The 17,529-nt window shown below is 42.2% G+C and overlaps 2 protein-coding genes and 1 non-coding gene across 3 annotated transcripts; all 3 read left to right on the top strand.

Annotated features, from left to right (window-relative positions):
• Window positions 1-1,084: 1,084 nt before the first annotated feature.
• LOC135636232 (oryzain alpha chain-like) lies at window positions 1,085-6,202 on the top strand. Its single transcript, XM_065147866.1, has 5 exons — window positions 1,085-2,073; window positions 2,495-2,730; window positions 2,822-2,962; window positions 3,903-4,352; window positions 5,822-6,202. Exons 1-5 carry the CDS (start codon window positions 1,578-1,580, stop codon window positions 5,918-5,920), a joined length of 1,422 nt encoding a protein of 473 aa, XP_065003938.1. The 5' UTR covers window positions 1,085-1,577; the 3' UTR covers window positions 5,921-6,202.
• A 1,417-nt stretch (window positions 6,203-7,619) lies between these two features.
• Window positions 7,620-9,180, top strand: LOC103981692 (uncharacterized protein At4g06744-like). Its single transcript, XM_009398433.3, has one exon. The coding sequence runs from the start codon at window positions 7,679-7,681 to the stop codon at window positions 8,999-9,001; it is 1,323 nt and encodes a 440-aa protein (XP_009396708.2). The 5' UTR covers window positions 7,620-7,678; the 3' UTR covers window positions 9,002-9,180.
• An 8,246-nt stretch (window positions 9,181-17,426) lies between these two features.
• On the top strand, window positions 17,427-17,529 carry LOC135637431 (U6 spliceosomal RNA). The gene has a single exon (XR_010496279.1). It is a non-coding gene; the product is annotated as a U6 spliceosomal RNA (small nuclear RNA).

Raw genomic sequence — 17,529 nt, 5'->3', positions numbered from 1 at the left:
TCTTGTTAAGTCTAGCTTTTGAAGTTGACTCTGCCATGGTCTGCGCTTTGAGTGACATCCAATTTTCCTTTTTGTCTCTTCAAATGCTTTGAATATCAGTAATATTTCACACCTCTACTTTTTCTTGTTACTAGTTTATTGAATACCTTTTCTGTCGCACGATGCATAGTCCTTCTTAGCATCTGGTACGTATTGTAAATGAGTCGTGTTTTTGCCTAATCAAAGCATGTTCGTTCTCTTTGTCATCCAGTTTAGTGCTATGTCTGAGTAATTGATGGTTATGCTTACCGCTATTCTCTGAGTAAATTGATGGTTATACTTAGCGATATTCTCTGAGCAATCGATGGTTATACTAAGCCCAATTCTCTGAGTAATTGATGGTTATACTGACTCCTGTGTATAAATGCATACTGGTTGAATTATTCAAAGATCAGAATGCTAGGTTTTCTTTTCTTTTTGGCCTTTTTATATATAATATATGCTTGCATTAGAGTTGTTAATTGAATTTGCCATTGTATTCTTCAAAGGGTACCAGACCAGTTAGCACTATGCTCACTGATAACTATTTTATTTTGCTCCATTATATACATTTTTTGGATTCATTCTTTGAGACCTTTCTTTCTAAGAAGTATCTTCTTTTGTTTTCCCTTTGCTAGCTAATCATTAGCTACATAATGGAGCATTTACATTAATGTTAACTCTGTCCAAATTTTGTTTGATGTTTTATGGATTGATAATTGTTTGTGGTTTTGAGTGACTGATGAGCTTAGGCTATGGCTAGCTTTTTTGATCTCTTAAAGATTTTAGTTAATGTATCAAGATATTACTGTTACAAATGATGAAAACAGCTATAGTTTCATCACTTGATTAGAGGCTGAGAAACCCTTGGATCTTTTTTGCTATGGCATTCTTGATCTCTGGCTTCACAACTGTTTTATATTGATGTTCATCGTATTGCATGTAAATGTTGTTCATTGCTGCAAATTCATTCCAGATAATATGATCTTTTGCATTGGTCTTTACGGTAATATGTTTGAATGTTATTCATTGTTGATAAAGTCATTTAGTTCGGGAATCAATGGCTCATAAGTCCGTCGAATCTTTTTTACTTTCAGAAATATAATATTTAAAATTTATATACTCCAAAAAGATTTTTATAATATTTAAAATTTATATACTAAAAAAAAAAAAGGATAAAATCGGATAATTTTTCGTGAGTCTACGGATATTTTATCTCTCTCTCTCTCTCCCATCGTTCAATTGCTCCTTCAACCTTTGGCTGTTTTCTCCTTTTTCCTTTCTCTCCCATTCTGCGCTAGAGTCCTTTTCCTCAGTTCGATAAGCTGTTCTTGCTTTATCCCATCCCCCACCCCCATTCCCCATAATTCATCTGTTATTGCTGTATTCTTGATTACAAACCGACAACTTTATCATGAACGCATCTCTCTTATTTGATTCCGACTCGAAGTCCCTACTCCGTCGCTGTCTCCACGATCCCTCCTATAAGAATACCATCTTTAGTCCCACCACCCCATCAAAATCTCACCTTTCGCATTCTCCTCCTCGGATTTCGCACCATGGGCATCGTTTCCGAGGCTCTGCTCGCCGCTCTCCTCCTCCTCGGGGTAGCTGCCACCGCCTACGCGGCGCCGGACATGTCGATCATTAGCTACGACGAGAAGCACGGCGTGCGGGGCTTGGAGCGGAGCGACGAGGAGGTGCGGCGGATGTACGACGCGTGGATGGCGGCGCACGGGCGGGCGTACAACGCCCTGGGCGAGAGGGAGCGGCGGTTCGAGGTGTTCAAGGACAACCTACGCTTCGTCGACGCTCACAACGCCGCAGCCGGCGCCGGCGTGCATGGGTTCCGCCTGGGTCTTAACCGCTTCGCCGACCTCACCAACGAGGAGTACCGGGCGGTTTACCTGGGCACCAGAGCAAACCGCGCCACCGCCCGACGGGTGAGGGTGGCGAGCGACCGGTACCGGTACAACGCGAGCGAGGAGTTGTCGGAGTTCGTCGATTGGAGGGAGCAAGGCGCCGTCGCCGCCATCAAGGACCAGGGGAGTTGCGGTTAGTCTCCCTTCCTCTTCATCTTACGTTAAATTACCATTGAACCCCAATAACTTCCTTTTTGTCTTCTCTGTGGCCCTTTTCCATCCATCCAATACCTAATTTGGGGCCAATTTCTTGCTTATGTGGTACAAATATCCTGTTAAATCTTGGTGTTATTTGTGGATGAGTTCTTCCTTGCCGTAATGTTTCATAAATATTATATAATGATTCTATTAGGCACAAATTACGTGCAAGTTTATGTAAGAATTGAATGTTATTTGAAATGGTTATCTGCATGAATTCTGAAACTTCATTATCAAGGTAAGTTATTAAAGCATTAGAACTTTGGCAATCTTCTTACTGCATTTTGTCGGTAAATGATCAACACTGGCATGATAAGAAGGATTTGGCGCTGATGAACTTATGTGTGGTGGTACAGGGAGTTGCTGGGCCTTTTCGACGATCGCTGCAGTAGAAGGAATAAACAAGATCATGACGGGCAATCTGATAACGCTATCGGAGCAGGAGCTAGTGGACTGCGACAATGCCTACAACCAGGGATGCAATGGTGGACTGATGGACTATGCCTTTGAGTTCATAATCGATAATGGTGGGATTGACACTGATAGTGACTACCCCTACAAGGCCCGTGATGGGACGTGCGACCAGCTCCGAGTAAATTCCTTGGAATTTGTCATGATTTCTTTAGTTACATCGATGCTAAATGTGATCATTCTGATGGTGATTGGATTGTTTGATATTGTAGAAAAATACTAAAGTTGTTGTGATCGATGGGTATGAAGATGTTCCTGAGAACGATGAGCAAGCGCTGCGGAATTCTGTTGCCAACCAGCCTGTCAGTGTTGCTATCGAGGCTGGTGGTAGGGAATTTCAGCTCTACCAATCGGTAATGTCTCCTCTACTAAATCAGTGATGCAGTGATTCTTAACAATTACCTTGTTACGTCATTGGTAGTACAGTCATACAAGAAAATAGTGTCATCTCTAATGAAGTGCGAGAAAGTATCATCAGACATTCGACAAGATTGGTACTACCATGGGCATGACTCTGGTTGCATATTGTGCTTGCGCAAGTGTTGTACCTTTCCTACAACTGATTTCAGGTGTAGAGAAATAAGGTGGTGATTAGATAGGATATATGATCATGGATCCATGCTCAGTCAACTTTTATGAATACTGCAAGTTCATGATTTTAAATGCATATGCATTATTGATATATTAGAGTAATTCTGCTCCTTTCATCGTTCTTGAAGGATATTTCATTTTTATTTGTGAAATTTTGGAAATGAATGGATTTAGCTTCAACAATCGTAGTTTATCCTTGCAAAGAAACTATGATTAGTACTAACTCATATTTCATTGTGTGATCGAGGCTTTGTTATGATGGCATTCCAGCGATTGGATCATATTATTGATACTGTGCCCAGAATTATCAATCATCAGAATTATATATGGGTTGTCAGATGTAGAGTTTTGTGGAGAATTATAAGGTAGAATACTAACTAGAGGGACTAATCATTGTGCTTCAACATTTTGAGAAATCCAAAAGTGAATTATGTCCAAGAATCCAATGTATAGGCTCCTACTAACATGATATCTACTAAATATGTGACAAGTTAGTATTATAGAGCTCTTTAAGCCTTGTGATATTTCTCAAATATATCTGATCTAGTCTGAAGCACACTTGGTCATTATGAACAACCTTCTATTATTTTTTGTTTCTACATTATATTTTATATAAGCTATCTTCTTCTTCTTCTTCTTCTTCTTCTTCTTCTTCTGTTAAGTTAATGCAACAAAAATTATAAACTGTGCTATTTGTTTTAGGGAATATTCACGGGAAGATGTGGGACTGAGCTGGATCATGGTGTGGTTGTTGTTGGCTATGGCACCGAGGATGGTAAGGATTATTGGATTGTCAGGAACTCATGGGCCAATGACTGGGGAGAGGCTGGCTATATCAGGATGGAGCGTAATGTCAAGACATCCACTGGAAAGTGCGGTATTGCTATGGAACCATCTTATCCCACAAAAAAGGGTCAAAACCCACCCAATCCTGGACCCTCTCCTTTCCCACCAGTGAGTCCACCAATTGTCTGTGACAACTACTACTCCTGTCCATCGAGCACCACTTGCTGTTGTGTCTATGAGTATGGGCACTACTGCTTCGCCTGGGCATGCTGTCCTCTTGAGGGCGCAACCTGCTGTGAAGATCACTACAGCTGCTGCCCCCATGATCACCCTGTTTGCAATGTCCAGGCTGGAACTTGCCAAATGGTAATGTCATACTCTTGGGAAACTTCTCATGCAAATGTTTTTAATACCAAACTTATCACTGTTTAATATCTGATCATCTTTAATACATCTGTAAAGATCATGGCATCCTTAGAGTTCTCTCATGTTGAATTCAGAGAAATGCCAGTAAATTAACTCAACTTTGAACCTAACTTGAATTCATGATTTTTATATTGACAGTTTAAAATTAGTTTCAAGTCAAGTTCGAGTTGTTGTATAATTGGCCTCTACTACATCAAAGCCTGATTCTGAAACCGATCCTATGTTGTGCAACTTGATAATCTAAATTCACCCATATATTGCTTGTTTAAGATCTAATTCTTTATCAAGCTTTTTAGGCTTGCTTCAAGATATACTAATAACTTTTTCAACTCAAATACATTGTCGCATCAATATTATTCGATTCTGCTAAGCATTTAGAGTACATTCTCGGTCTAAGCAGTCAGCAGTCATAGATAAGGAACTCAAATTGAAACAGAGAGAAACTAAATCTTTTTCAAAATCCCGATAATTAGTTGTTTAATGTGTAGGATGTATGCATATACATCTATCTATAGTTCGGAGCAACTTCTGCCAAATCTGAAAGGAGCCTCTAAGTTGCGGCTTTTGGCCTGAAAACAGTTTCGAGCCTATCTTGTTATTGAGTTTGCTCATTTACATGCTAGTTGAGCTCATTCATGCTTTCAAATTAGCTAAGCTGTAGCTATTTGTGATGGTTTTCTTAAAATTACCTGCCCTGCAATAGGCGGAATCACTTTTAGGTCTTAAACTATGGTCCAGCTATCAGCATACAAATTAGTACGGCTGTAGGCCGTCTCACTGTTATGTCTTATCAAAGTCCAGCTGGATACAAAATTATAGACAGATGACTATTTATCTCATTTACATGATAGCTGGGTTCATTCATGCTTGCAGGTGAGCCAAGCTCGATATTTCCAGCCCACAATTAATGAAATCATTTTTGGGTCTTATACTATGGTCCATTTGCATATATACAACTTAATAATTCACTGTCTTATTCAGAAGTCCATCAGGATACAAATTAACAACTGTGACTTCTTAATTCTTTCCATCTAGCTGAGTCAAATTTGAGATATTTGTGTATGGCTATTGGAATTGCCAGCCCTACAATGAGCCAAATCACTCTTAGGTCCTATAGTATATATAGTATGGTTGCATTACATACAGGTTACTAACTGGCTGTAGTTCCATATCATAGTTACGTCTTATGCAGCAGCTGAAAACAAAAGATACAAATTGATTGTTACTGCAGTGATGGTGATGATCTGTTGTGTGTTCCTAGCTATATTTAAGCATCACAGTCCTTGAACATGAACTTATGCATATAACCTCAACCATTTCTCTGTAGTTAACATTTATCTTTGTAAATATTTTGGACTCTGCTTCTTATTTCTGATCGTCTCCATTTCATACTTTATGTGAACGAACAGAGCAAAGACAACCCCCTCGGAGTGAAGGCTCTTGCTCGGATACCTGCAAAGCCGCATTGGGCATACTTGGATGGCAAGAGCAAGAAGATCAATGTATGAAGACTCATGCATTGATTTGTTTCGTGAAGTGAAAATTAAGAGTACTCCAGCAGCTTGACCTGGCACACTTCTCCCCTGCTTATGAACCGAAAGTTAGCTTATTGTTTATTTGACGACAACCGTGTAAATATTTCAGATTCGGAATGTAAGGTGGACCGAAAGATGGTTTACTTCTTAATCATGCCATTTGCTTTTCCAAAAATTGGATCCCATTCACTTGTCATGTACTTCAAAATTTATCATGTTACAATAAGATTGGGGATTAGCTTACCCTATGTAATATCTGATGCTATTGTTGTTAATGAATTGCTTATGTTGACAGCATAACCTTTTTTCCTTCAGACCATTTGATCATATGTGAACCTTGGTAGTAAACTTTATCCTATGTGCTCACTTTATGGAAACTACAGAGTAGTTTCAATTAGTTGATCTTTTCCTGCATCATCAAGCTTCTGAAACCCTCAACAGCAAAGCTGTTCCTGTCTGGAAACACCTCTAGTTTCAAATTCAACAATTGGTCTTCTTACTTTTCTGTCATTCTTCTCTCTCTGTGATGATGAATGTTGCATTTAGTCCAACTACTGTTGCATATTAAAGATGTTCCCATTTGATCAGCAAGCCAACTATTTCCAGTGTGGTCACATTTTGATCACCAATTATTCCCAAAACATGCAATTTCCAGTGTAAACACAGTGAAGTCTGGAGTGGCTATTGATATCTGGACCCATCAGGCCTAACTGAAGAGGAGCATTTTCAGATAGCAGTAAAATTTGACTTGTGTTTGCATAAAGTTTAAGGTCAGAGGAGACAGGAGGAACCAAGTGGGTTGATGAGTAGCAATTACTATATCCATGTCCGTCTCAGTGGAATCATGGAGATCATGGGCATTTACCAAAACATGTGGCATTCACGCTCTGCTATGGTCCTTTCTTGACTATGGCACCTCTCTAGAGGACAACAGCATTAAACTTCCCATTCCCACCACTGTCATCCAAATAATGAGATCAAGTTTGAGACTTGCATGAGTAGGACATGACCAGCTCTTGGTTTGCAAAAGCAACAGTGCAAAGATGGCTTCATTTCATCCAAAACTCTTAAATATCACCTGAAGCAGCTCACTTTGTAAATTTGAGAAGAAATTCTTTCTTTTATAACATTTTATGGTACAATCAAACACAAAATAATTCATTCCCAAATATATTTCTCTTTTTTTTTTCTTCTATATATATATATATATATATATATATATATATATATATATATATCTTCAGAAGAGAAATCTAGTGCATGAACTGAGGAACTCATGATCTACTGATGAGTTAGAATGTGCTCTGGCTGATAAAAATGCAAGTAATATCTGGTACAGGATTTAGACTGAAGTTAATGAAAACTGTTCATGCATTAAAATAAGACCCAATGGATCAAATCATCCAAATTTATGCACCACTAAGACAGTCCTTAGTGAATAAAAGGCTAGTTGAGCTCTGCAACTCGTCTGTCAACCACAGTCCATCTGTCATGCATCAATTTGTCACCATACTATTCCCATTCAATCTCTTCCACTGCTTACCACTGTGTCTCTCTGTTCTCCTGGTGACGTCCCCTGTCCCTCCCTCCCTCCCACTATACTCACCACTCTCTCTCTAATGCTATTTATTAGCTCAAACTATTCCAGAACGACACATATATCTTACATTATGCATTGCATGGAAACAAACAAGCTGTAGTATGAACTAAAGAAGAGAAGGAAGCTTTCTCATGGCTAGCAGAAAGCTGCTGCTGCTGCTTCTCTCCACTGTACTCCTCTTCATCTCTTCCTCCCTCGGTGATCGCAAGGCCATTGAGATTGGCGGTGGCGTTGGCGTCAACCTCGGTTTCGGCATTGGGCCGACACCGTCCCCGTCTCCTCTTGACGACTCCGACGGCTCCTCACCGCCTGCGCAGGCACCGTCGTCTGGGCCGCAGCCCTCCGACTTCCCCAACCTCAAGCAGTACTACGCTTACCTTGTCATCCAACGCTTCAAGCAAAGCATCACCTGCGACCCCGGCGGCGTCACCCAGACCTGGGTGGGCTACCGGCCTTGCACCTACGAAGGCTTCTACTGCGCCGCCCCGCCGGACTCCCCCGACACGCCCACCATCGCCTCCGTCGACTTCAACGGCTTCGGCCTCTGTGCGCCGACCATCGTCGGCTTCGTCGACCAGCTCCCCGACCTCGCGCTCTTCCACGCCAACTCCAACTACTTCTCCGGCACCATTCCCGACCTCACCGGCCTCCCCTACCTCTACGAGCTTGACGTCAGCAGCAACCTCCACTTCGGCGCGTTCCCCACCAAAGTCCTCCCGCTGAGCAACCTCATCTTCCTCGACCTCCGCTTCAACTTCTTCGCCGGTGCCGTCCCGGCCTCTGTCTTCGCCTTCAACCTCGACGTGCTCTTCTTTAACAACAACAACTTTAACGAGCCGCTGCCGGCCGAACTCGGCCGCTCGCCTGTAGCCTACTTGACCCTGGCCAACAACGGCTTCACCGGGTCGATCCCCCCGTCCATCTACAACGCCTCGAACACTCTGGTCGAGGTGCTCTTCCTCAACAACAGGCTCTCCGGCTGCCTGCCGTACGAGATCGGATTCCTGAGCATTGCGACGGTGTTCGACGCGGGTTTCAACCAGATGACCGGCCCGATCCCGTGGTCCTTCGGCTGCCTGCTCAAGTTGGAGCAGCTGAACCTTGCCGGGAACCTGCTCTACGGGGAGGTCCCCGACGTGGTGTGCCGGTTGGCCAAGGACGGCAACCTGGCGAACTTGTCGCTGTCGGGAAACTACTTCACCTGGCTGGGCCACTCGTGCTGGGACTTGGTGAAGACCAAAGTGCTCGACGTGCGTCAGAACTGCATACCAGGGCTCCCGGAGCAGCGGTCGCCGGCGGAGTGCTCAACGTTCTGGTGGGGGCCAAAAGAGTGCCTTCCATCGCACGACATTCCATGCAGCCTCCCAAAGGGTCCGACAAAACGCCCGATGTCCTCCACGCCGCCGGCGTACGTGACCTACGAGGCGCTTCATCACCCACCGCCCCGGAATTAGCAGATCGCTCGTCACTGCAGCAGCATCTCTTCTCATTTCCTCTTCTTAACTCGATCGATCCATCTCTCTGATTAGCTTCTGTCCTAAAACTTGGTGTCCTCGACGTTCTTCCTGATCAACCGTAAGCAAAAGGAGAAGAATATTGAATGGGGGACTGACCATTGTGTTGTTTCAGAGCCAGAAACATGAATAAATGCCATCAGATAAGGAGCTGATAAAACTGAAAGAATAAGAACATTAAGTGCTTGTAATTTCCATGTCAGAGGACAGACACCTGCAGAGCTTAAAAGAATGACCATGGCATCTTAAATATGGTAGATAAACACACACCTTTCTGCTTGATTGATCTGTAGATGGAACAGAGATTGTCACAGTGTCACATTAATCATGAAAGATCCTTTGAGCAACCATGGCAAATCACAGAGGATCTTCATGTAGAACCTTCAGGTTTACACTGTGAGCCTCTCAGTGAGTGGACCGCACTTCAAGCTCTCCATTCACCATTAAACCCGGTGATTCCTCCGAGGAAATCATCATCAGCTAAACAATGAGAATTTTTCAGATAATTAAGTGGCACTGTTGTTTTCTGCATGCCATTCCTATAGTCACTAGCGAAGAACACTGGTCTAAAATGGATCATATCAAGCCATATGATACAGCATTGCAACCAAGCAACAGTTTTGGGATATACTGCGCAGTAAAATGAAAAGAGCAATAGAAGATAAATATAATAGAGATTAACAAATCACACAGCAACTTAATTCACAAGTAGAAACTGAGGATCTACTTCAACAAATTACTTCTTGACTGAAAAATAGTCCGTCGAAATTCTTGGACCAGCTATCGATTGATATGGTTTGATCTGTTGTTCGTTTTGGCAGCAAAATCATAGAACTGAGTAGCACTGAGTTGCAAAAACTCCAATTTGAATTGCGGAAAACCAGTCAACAAAACTGGCAATTGGCCCGGGCTAACTCACACATGCTAGGGGTTGATTCCTTGTCCATTTTCTTTATTGTTTCAGTTTGCAAAAAAGATGCATTCTTTATCTGTTTCGTCTTTTGATTCGCAGGAGCTCAACTTAGGGAAAGATAGAGTATGTTTTCTTGCCTTATGGTTTGGCTCATTTGTGATTTTCGTTTGCTATAATAGGCGATTTAATTTGATTTACTTTGTGTCAATCGATTGAAGTTGCATGTCAAGTTATTTTGACTGATAATATTTATTTGTTTATTTCATGTTGCAGCTAAAAGTATTAACAACATGAGCTTGGTTGTACCTTATCAATCCTTAAACTAAAGACTTCAGAATTAGAGGTAAGGGGGATTATTATAGTTTCATAATTTGTTTTCTCCTCTCTTAATCTCTATGGTGATATATATTTTTTCTTTACTCTAACTTAGGAGAAAGAAAAATTGATCAAAGATCTCCTTAACAAAATTGGCTCAGAGGTATCCAATGGTTTGTTTTGTTTACATTCAGGCTGCCCTTTTTTTGCTCATACTGTTATTTTTCTTTCTACAAATTGCAAAAGGTAGGAACCACCAAGTGTGAGGAGGTTGAAGCAAATGCAACTCAACTTGCTAATGACAAGAAAATCTGCAATCCCAATAAGAAGCGCAAGTTAAAACCACAGTGTAATTCAACTCACCACTATGAGTGAAATTAGTGGTTCTGCATCTGATTTCAAATCTCTGTGTTTGTTCTTCATTCTTATATCAGTTTTATGGTTCTGCAGCTTTAGGCCCTACCGCTTTGGTTCATCAAGTGGCATCAGAGGGAAAGGTTGATGGTAGAAGGTAATTCATGTTTTGGATAAGCTTTGAATAATTTGTTAATCTTTAACGACAATGTAAATTCTGATGCATTCTAATTAATGAAGAAGGAGGTCCTTACGAACAAAATCCAGTGGCTTGAAGTCTGAATCATGTGAATTTGTGAATGACTTGCTCAAAAGAGATGATGGCGGATCTCCAGTGACCCATCAAGTGGGCCTAGAGGAAAAGGTTGTGGGAAGAAGGTAATGCACATTCTGATTAAGCTATAGGCCCCCCCTTTTTTTTCTCTGGAGAGCATCATTGAACTCATACCTATTTTATTTTTCTAGAAGTTCCTTCCGAACAAGATCCTGTAGTTTGAAATCTGAATCACATGAATCTATGGAGTTGCACAAGATTGATGATGCCATACTTCCAGTGACTTGTCTGGTGCCATCAGAGGAAAAGATTGATGGAAGAAGGTAATCCATGTTTTATATGGCTTTGGAATGGTTCCTGCTTTTTAGTATTTAAAATTTGAGCATTTTTTTCTAAAGCAGAAAATCCTTGCGGAGGAGATCCGGTTATTTAAAGTCTGAATCATGTGAGCCTACTGAGAACTCAGTCAAGATGGAGGATGCCAAGTTTTTAGTTTATACGATCAAGAATGAACGAGTAAGCTATTGGTCATGGAGATTGTTATACTTCTTCCGTATCAAATATTTCTGTTGAACGAGTAAAGAATGAGAAGCATAATTCAATTGGGTCTTCAGAACTCGGGAATCGGGAGTGCCAAAGAAGATCCTCTGTTGGAAGGCCATTGCGGAAGGCGGCTGAGAAGGTCGGTTCTTGCAAAGAAATGAATCTGAATGTAAAAATGTGAAGATCATAGTACGATTCTGGGTTATCTGCTTACATCACTAAAATTTCAGATGGTGCTAGCTGAGAGCTGCTGATATTCTTGGATCCACTTAATATATCTGCTAGATGAGAGCTGGACATGCCAATGTTTTCTATGTTCTTGATATTTTGTGTTGACATGGTGAAATGTATTACTGTATTGTAAGATTAATTAGTAGGAACCCATAGCTTAGTTTTGCAGCTTCTTTCCTTTCTTTTAGTTTGCCCTGCACAAAACAGGGATATTTTGAGACAAAATAGTAGTAGCATTATATGTTGTATGATTTGCTACGATTGAAATTTATATTTGTCTCAAGGAAAAAATGGTGCTTTGTTTTTTCTTGTTTAGTGATTTAGTTGTTTGGCATACTACATCCAACATGAGAAGTTTTACATTATGATAAAATATTGATTGATGAGCCAATAAAGTTGACTTGTCCCTTGTTGTTGTGGAATGTTATTGCCTCTAAAATTTGAATGCTCCTTGAGAATATCTAGAAGAGTTTGTCCTTCTTGTTTGGTATCCTCAAGAATTTATTTGTTAGCATATAAAATTAGTTATTTTTAAAATTTTATAAAAAAATATATAAACATGTTTTAATATAAATATCATAATTTAAAAGGAGTTTATGATTTAGATAAGAATATTTATCACTCCTCAATTTATTGATTTAGATAAAAAAAAATCCATAATAAGATAAAAATTATTGAGAGAAAAGAAAAAGCATGCAATTACAACAAATAGTTTATGGAAGTATTGTTTGAGTCGAGACCTAATAAATGATTAATGAATTTTCTCTAAATGTACATTAAAAATATAAATATATTCTCTATATAAACCACGAGTTGCAGTTGTGGTTGTTCTACTGATATGACTATATTGAGGGCACATGACTAACTTAAGGAAAGCACAACAACTTTGAGCCAAACTGCGGTCGCCTTGATGATGTATCGTTAAGTTAGAGAAGCATGGCTAACTTGGAGTTTCAATCGTCATGATGCGATCGACTTGAAAATGCACCTTTTAAAGCCTTGGTTGACCTAGAGTCACAATCATCTTGAGGATTTATAATTGACTCGAGGAAGCAATCGTCTTGAAGAAGCATGATCGACTTCAAGTCAAGACCTCGTCTTATTGACGTGACTTCCTTATGGCTTGACCAACTTAAAAATATGGCAAGTTTGACCAACATAAAGTTGCAACCAACTTAAAGAGGCAATGTCATCTTAGAGTTGTGATTGTCTTGTCGATGTGGCTCTACCATTTTGAGGACACATAACCGACTCGAAGAATCAAAGCGGGCTTGGAGGTTAAGGTGCATATATCTTGATGATGCATGAGAGATTTGATGAAAGAATCAACTTGAAGAAGTATGCCTAACTTGGAGTTGCGGATGCCTTGACAACACGACTGCCTTTAAGGCTCGACCGACTTGAAGATGCAATTGACTTGAAGAAGCATTGCCGACATGAGTTGCAAATAACTTAAGGATACATGATTGACTTGAGGAAACAATTGACTCAAAGAAGCATTACTGACTTGAGGAAACAATTGACTCAAGTCATGGCTATTTTTATGATGTGATTGCCTTGAAGGCTCAACTGACTTGGTCGCATGACTGGCTTAAGAGGCACAGTCGACTTAAGAGGAAAAACCAACTTTAAACTAGGTTAGAAGCATTGTTTAGAGTAGCTCTCAGTTGGGACTTGTAAGGATCTTCTATGAAGCATGACTTCTTATATTCCCCTCACTTTCTAAATCTTATCTAGCAATGGCAATCTTATGCACCTGTTTAAACTAGTACCAGTTATATCTCACTCACCTATGACTTCTTATGAAGTCAAGGATATGAATTCAAAGGACCTTGAGGCTGCTACACATCTTGTATTTTAGTATGGCACACATCAAGGGAGCTAAAGAATAACAGGGTTGAGGCAGTATTTTTCTTCATGTGTGAAGAAGAAGAGAATAATGGAAGAGTAGAGAAGAAGAAAAAGATCTAATTCTGATACAGACTGAGATAGAAGGCCACTTCATTTTTTATATTCTTTGGATGATGCTATGTTTTACTCAGATTTCATCTCCTCTTTCCAATTCTCCCACTCTGAAGTGTAATCTGATCTGAGACATCTGTATCTGCCTATGCCAACCTCCCATATGTTTCTGCAACCTCCCTCCATCAACTAAGCCTGTTTTGGACCAGATATCCTATGATCATGATGAGAAGAACATTAGAAGAATCCTCTCTCCATGTTGCCTCTAGTGAACATTAACAAGACAAGGACATGCATCCAATCCACTGTGACTCATCAATGTGGAAAGCTCTGTTGAGTGCTTTGCTGGATAAGGCCTTGGCTTGGATGGAAAGTTCTCTTTTCTTATTCTGATATGCTTGTATCGCAGGGAATCATCAGCCATTAGCAAATGTTAATAAGACTACTAGAATCTTTAATGCTAGAACTTGGAGGACAACTTGAATGATCTGAAGTTTGCAGGGCCATCTCTAAGTTCAGTTGCTGCACATCTGAAGCTTTGTCTTCTTCATGTCAAGTAAAGTTGCTAATCATAGTGATTTGAGCAGTATAAGCAAAAGAGACATCGGAGCCCATCTTTTAAAGACCGTAAACAGGTTTATGGTAAGGAAATTATTTAGAGGAAATCAGATTACTCTGTTTGATGATTTAGGTCCATATTGTTGGTGAACCCTTACGCTGTTGTGGCTGAGGAATAAGTACGGCTCCGTCTAATCCCGGATGTGCATGGTTGCCCACGCGGAGACTCAGGTAGCAGAAGTGAGTGTCGGGTCAGATTGGGTCATGGTCCTCGTTGCTTGCTTCGTCATTGCCAGCCCCCTGCACTCAGGTCGGGGTCGGGAGAGAGATTTCCCGACTCGACCCTTCGAAGCTTAAGTTAGAGTTGAGTGGAATAAAAGCGAGTTGAATGTATGAAGTCCTCTCTCATTGGTCAAAGGGTTGACTTTTATATCTGCAAAGGGGGTGGTTAGTCGTACATGGTCCTTTAATGGTTGTCAACTCCTCGGGAGGGTGGCTTGTACCTAGCGGACGGGTGCCGACTAACCCGTATGGGTTGGCGCCGTGTAGTGCCACTCTGAGTTTTGTGGTATGACTCACCGAGCAACACTACTCGAGCACTGGGAACTGGCCTGCCCGAGAAATGTGGCTCGGGCACTGGCTTGGTCGAGCAGCACTACCCGGGCTCTTATTTGGCCGAGTAGTTGCTCTGATAATGATCGAGCCAAGCAACGATGGACTGCACGTGATTGGCCGAGCAACACTGCTTAGGCACTGGCTTGGCCAAGCAACATTACTCGGGCATTGGGAATTGGCCTCGCCGAGCAATGTGGCTTGGGCACTGGCTTAGTCGAGCAACACTACTCGGGCCCCTATTTGGCCGAGCAACACTATCCGAGCACTTGGGACTGGCCTGACCAAGTAATGTGGCTCGGGCAATGGCTTGGTCGAGCAGCTGCTCTGATAATGATCAAAACAAGGACGATGACTGCACTTGACTGGTCGAGCAACACTACTCGAGCACTGGGGACTAGCATAGCAGAGCAATGTGGCTCGGGCACTAGCTTGGCCGAGCAACACTACTCGAGCACTAGGGACTGGCCTGGCTGAGCAATGTGGCTCGGACACTGGCTTGGCCGAACAACACTACTCGGGCACCTAGGACTGGCCTGGCCGAGCAATGTGGCTCGAGCACCGGCTTGACCGAGCAATGTGGCTCGGGCACTGGCTTGGTTGAGCAACACTACTCGGGTACTAGGGACTGGCCTGGCTGAGCAATGTGGCTCGGGCACTGGCTTGGTTGAGCAACACTATTCAGGCCTTTGTTTAGCCAAGCAACTACTCTTATAATGATCGAGCCAAGCGACGATGGACTACACATGTCTGGTTAAGCAACACTACACGACCATTGGCTTAGTCGAGCAACACTACTCGGGCATTGGGGAATGGCTTGACCGAGCAATGTGGCTCGGGCATCGACTTGGCCGAGCAGCACTACTCGGGACCATGTTTGGCATAGCAACTGCTCTGATAATGATCGAGCCAAGCGACGATGGACTATACAATACTAGCCGAGCAACACTACTTAGGCACTAGGGAATGGCATGGCCGAGTAATGTGGCTCGAGCATTGGCTTGGCCAAGCAGCACTACTCGGGCTCCTGTTTGGCCGAGCAACTACTATGATAATGATCGAGCCAAGCGACGATGGACGACACATGATTAGCTGAGCAAAACTGCTCGGGCATTGGCTTGGCCGAGCAGCACTACTCGAACCCCTGTTTGGCTGAGCAACTACTATGATAATGATCGAGCCAAGCGACGATGGACTGCACATGACTGGCCGAGCAACACTTCTCAGGCACTGGCTTGGCCGAGCAACACTACTCGGGCCCCTGTTTGGCCAAGTAGCTACTCTGATAATGATCGAGCCAAGCGACGAAGGACTACAAATGACTGGATGAGCAACACTGCTCGGGCATTGGCTTGGATGAGCGAGGGGAAGGTACCGACCCCTACAAGATGCCTTCGAGCGAGAAATTTTTGATTTTCGGCTTTTTGGGAGACAAAGCGAAAGTTGACTTAGACTTTGGCTTTGGTGGGAATTTTAGTTTTTGACCAAATCTTGGATCTTTTGGGTGGGATTTTTGAGTTTTTTTGCTTATCTTCCCACCGCCATGCTTGAGAGTTTGGGTTTGGGAGTCGACTTGTACAACGCCGAGTAGGATGACGCATTTCCTGTAGACGAGCACCGACCGACCCATACGGGTTTCGATCGTGCGGCGCCATTCAGAACTTTCTGAAATGGATCCGTAGTGTTCAGCTACGACTTGTACGATGCCGAACAACGTGGAGGACGTATGATCGCCTATGCGGATAATGCTAAAATGAGCCATATCTTATATTCGACAATGATTAACTAACGTAGTTGACGAGATAAAAGAAAAAAAAGGATCCCAATTCCACTTTAACAATGCTTTTGCCGTCATCAAACAGCCGAAGACAAAAGGACTTTTGTTTTTGTTTTCCTTTGGAAGCATCATCACAGTTCCGGTGGCTCCATCCAGGTGCGAAATCTCATATGGCAAATTACTAAGAGTGATCCATGCTTCATCGTAATACCATGACAGCAACCATTGATCACCACATTATTAAACTGATAATATAAACAGGAAATAGGAGAATCTTACTGCACACATTTCACGGACATCTGTTATCTTCTGTGATCCATTCTTGATTAACGAAGTGCTTTTCTAATGTAGCTACTGGGCCTCTCCTGCAAGTACTGGTCTCCGAATGAGTGTGCTGTGTTAGAAGTCCATCTCACCAAAGTGTGGGCAAACATGAATTCAACATAGATTTCTTCTCTGTGAAATAAATCAACATTGACTGCATTGTTGATCGATTGTGTTGACCCCCACAAAATATGATTTGACCATGGGTTCGAGAATTGGACATGTTTATTAGGTGTTAGAAGCCCAGCCCAAAGTTGTGCATCGAAGCTTGCTCAACCAAGTCAACCAAGCTTTACGATCTGGGCGGATGAGAAAGGACGGCTTCGATGCGTTTGGGGATTGTTCGAGGAGGATGCAGTCGATCAGTTATACAGATGCCGTTCGTTCGACAAAGCGACGGTTTAGATTTGGGCACGTGGTAAGAATATTTATTTTTAATCCCATATCGGTAATGAGGCGATTGCTTCGCGTATTCTTATACCGCAGAGTTGGCAGTGAGATTGTCTCTTCGGAGACATCCGATAAAATTGGAACGATACAGAGAAGATTAGCATGGCCCCTGCGCAAGGATGACACGCACAAATCGAGAAATGGTCCAAATTTTT

This window comes from Musa acuminata, chromosome BXJ3-4, assembly GCF_036884655.1.
Source record: "Musa acuminata AAA Group cultivar baxijiao chromosome BXJ3-4, Cavendish_Baxijiao_AAA, whole genome shotgun sequence".
Classification (NCBI taxonomy): domain Eukaryota; kingdom Viridiplantae; phylum Streptophyta; class Magnoliopsida; order Zingiberales; family Musaceae; genus Musa; species Musa acuminata.
The sequence above is the reverse complement of the archived record's forward strand: the minus strand, read 5'-3'. Positions and strand labels throughout refer to the sequence as shown.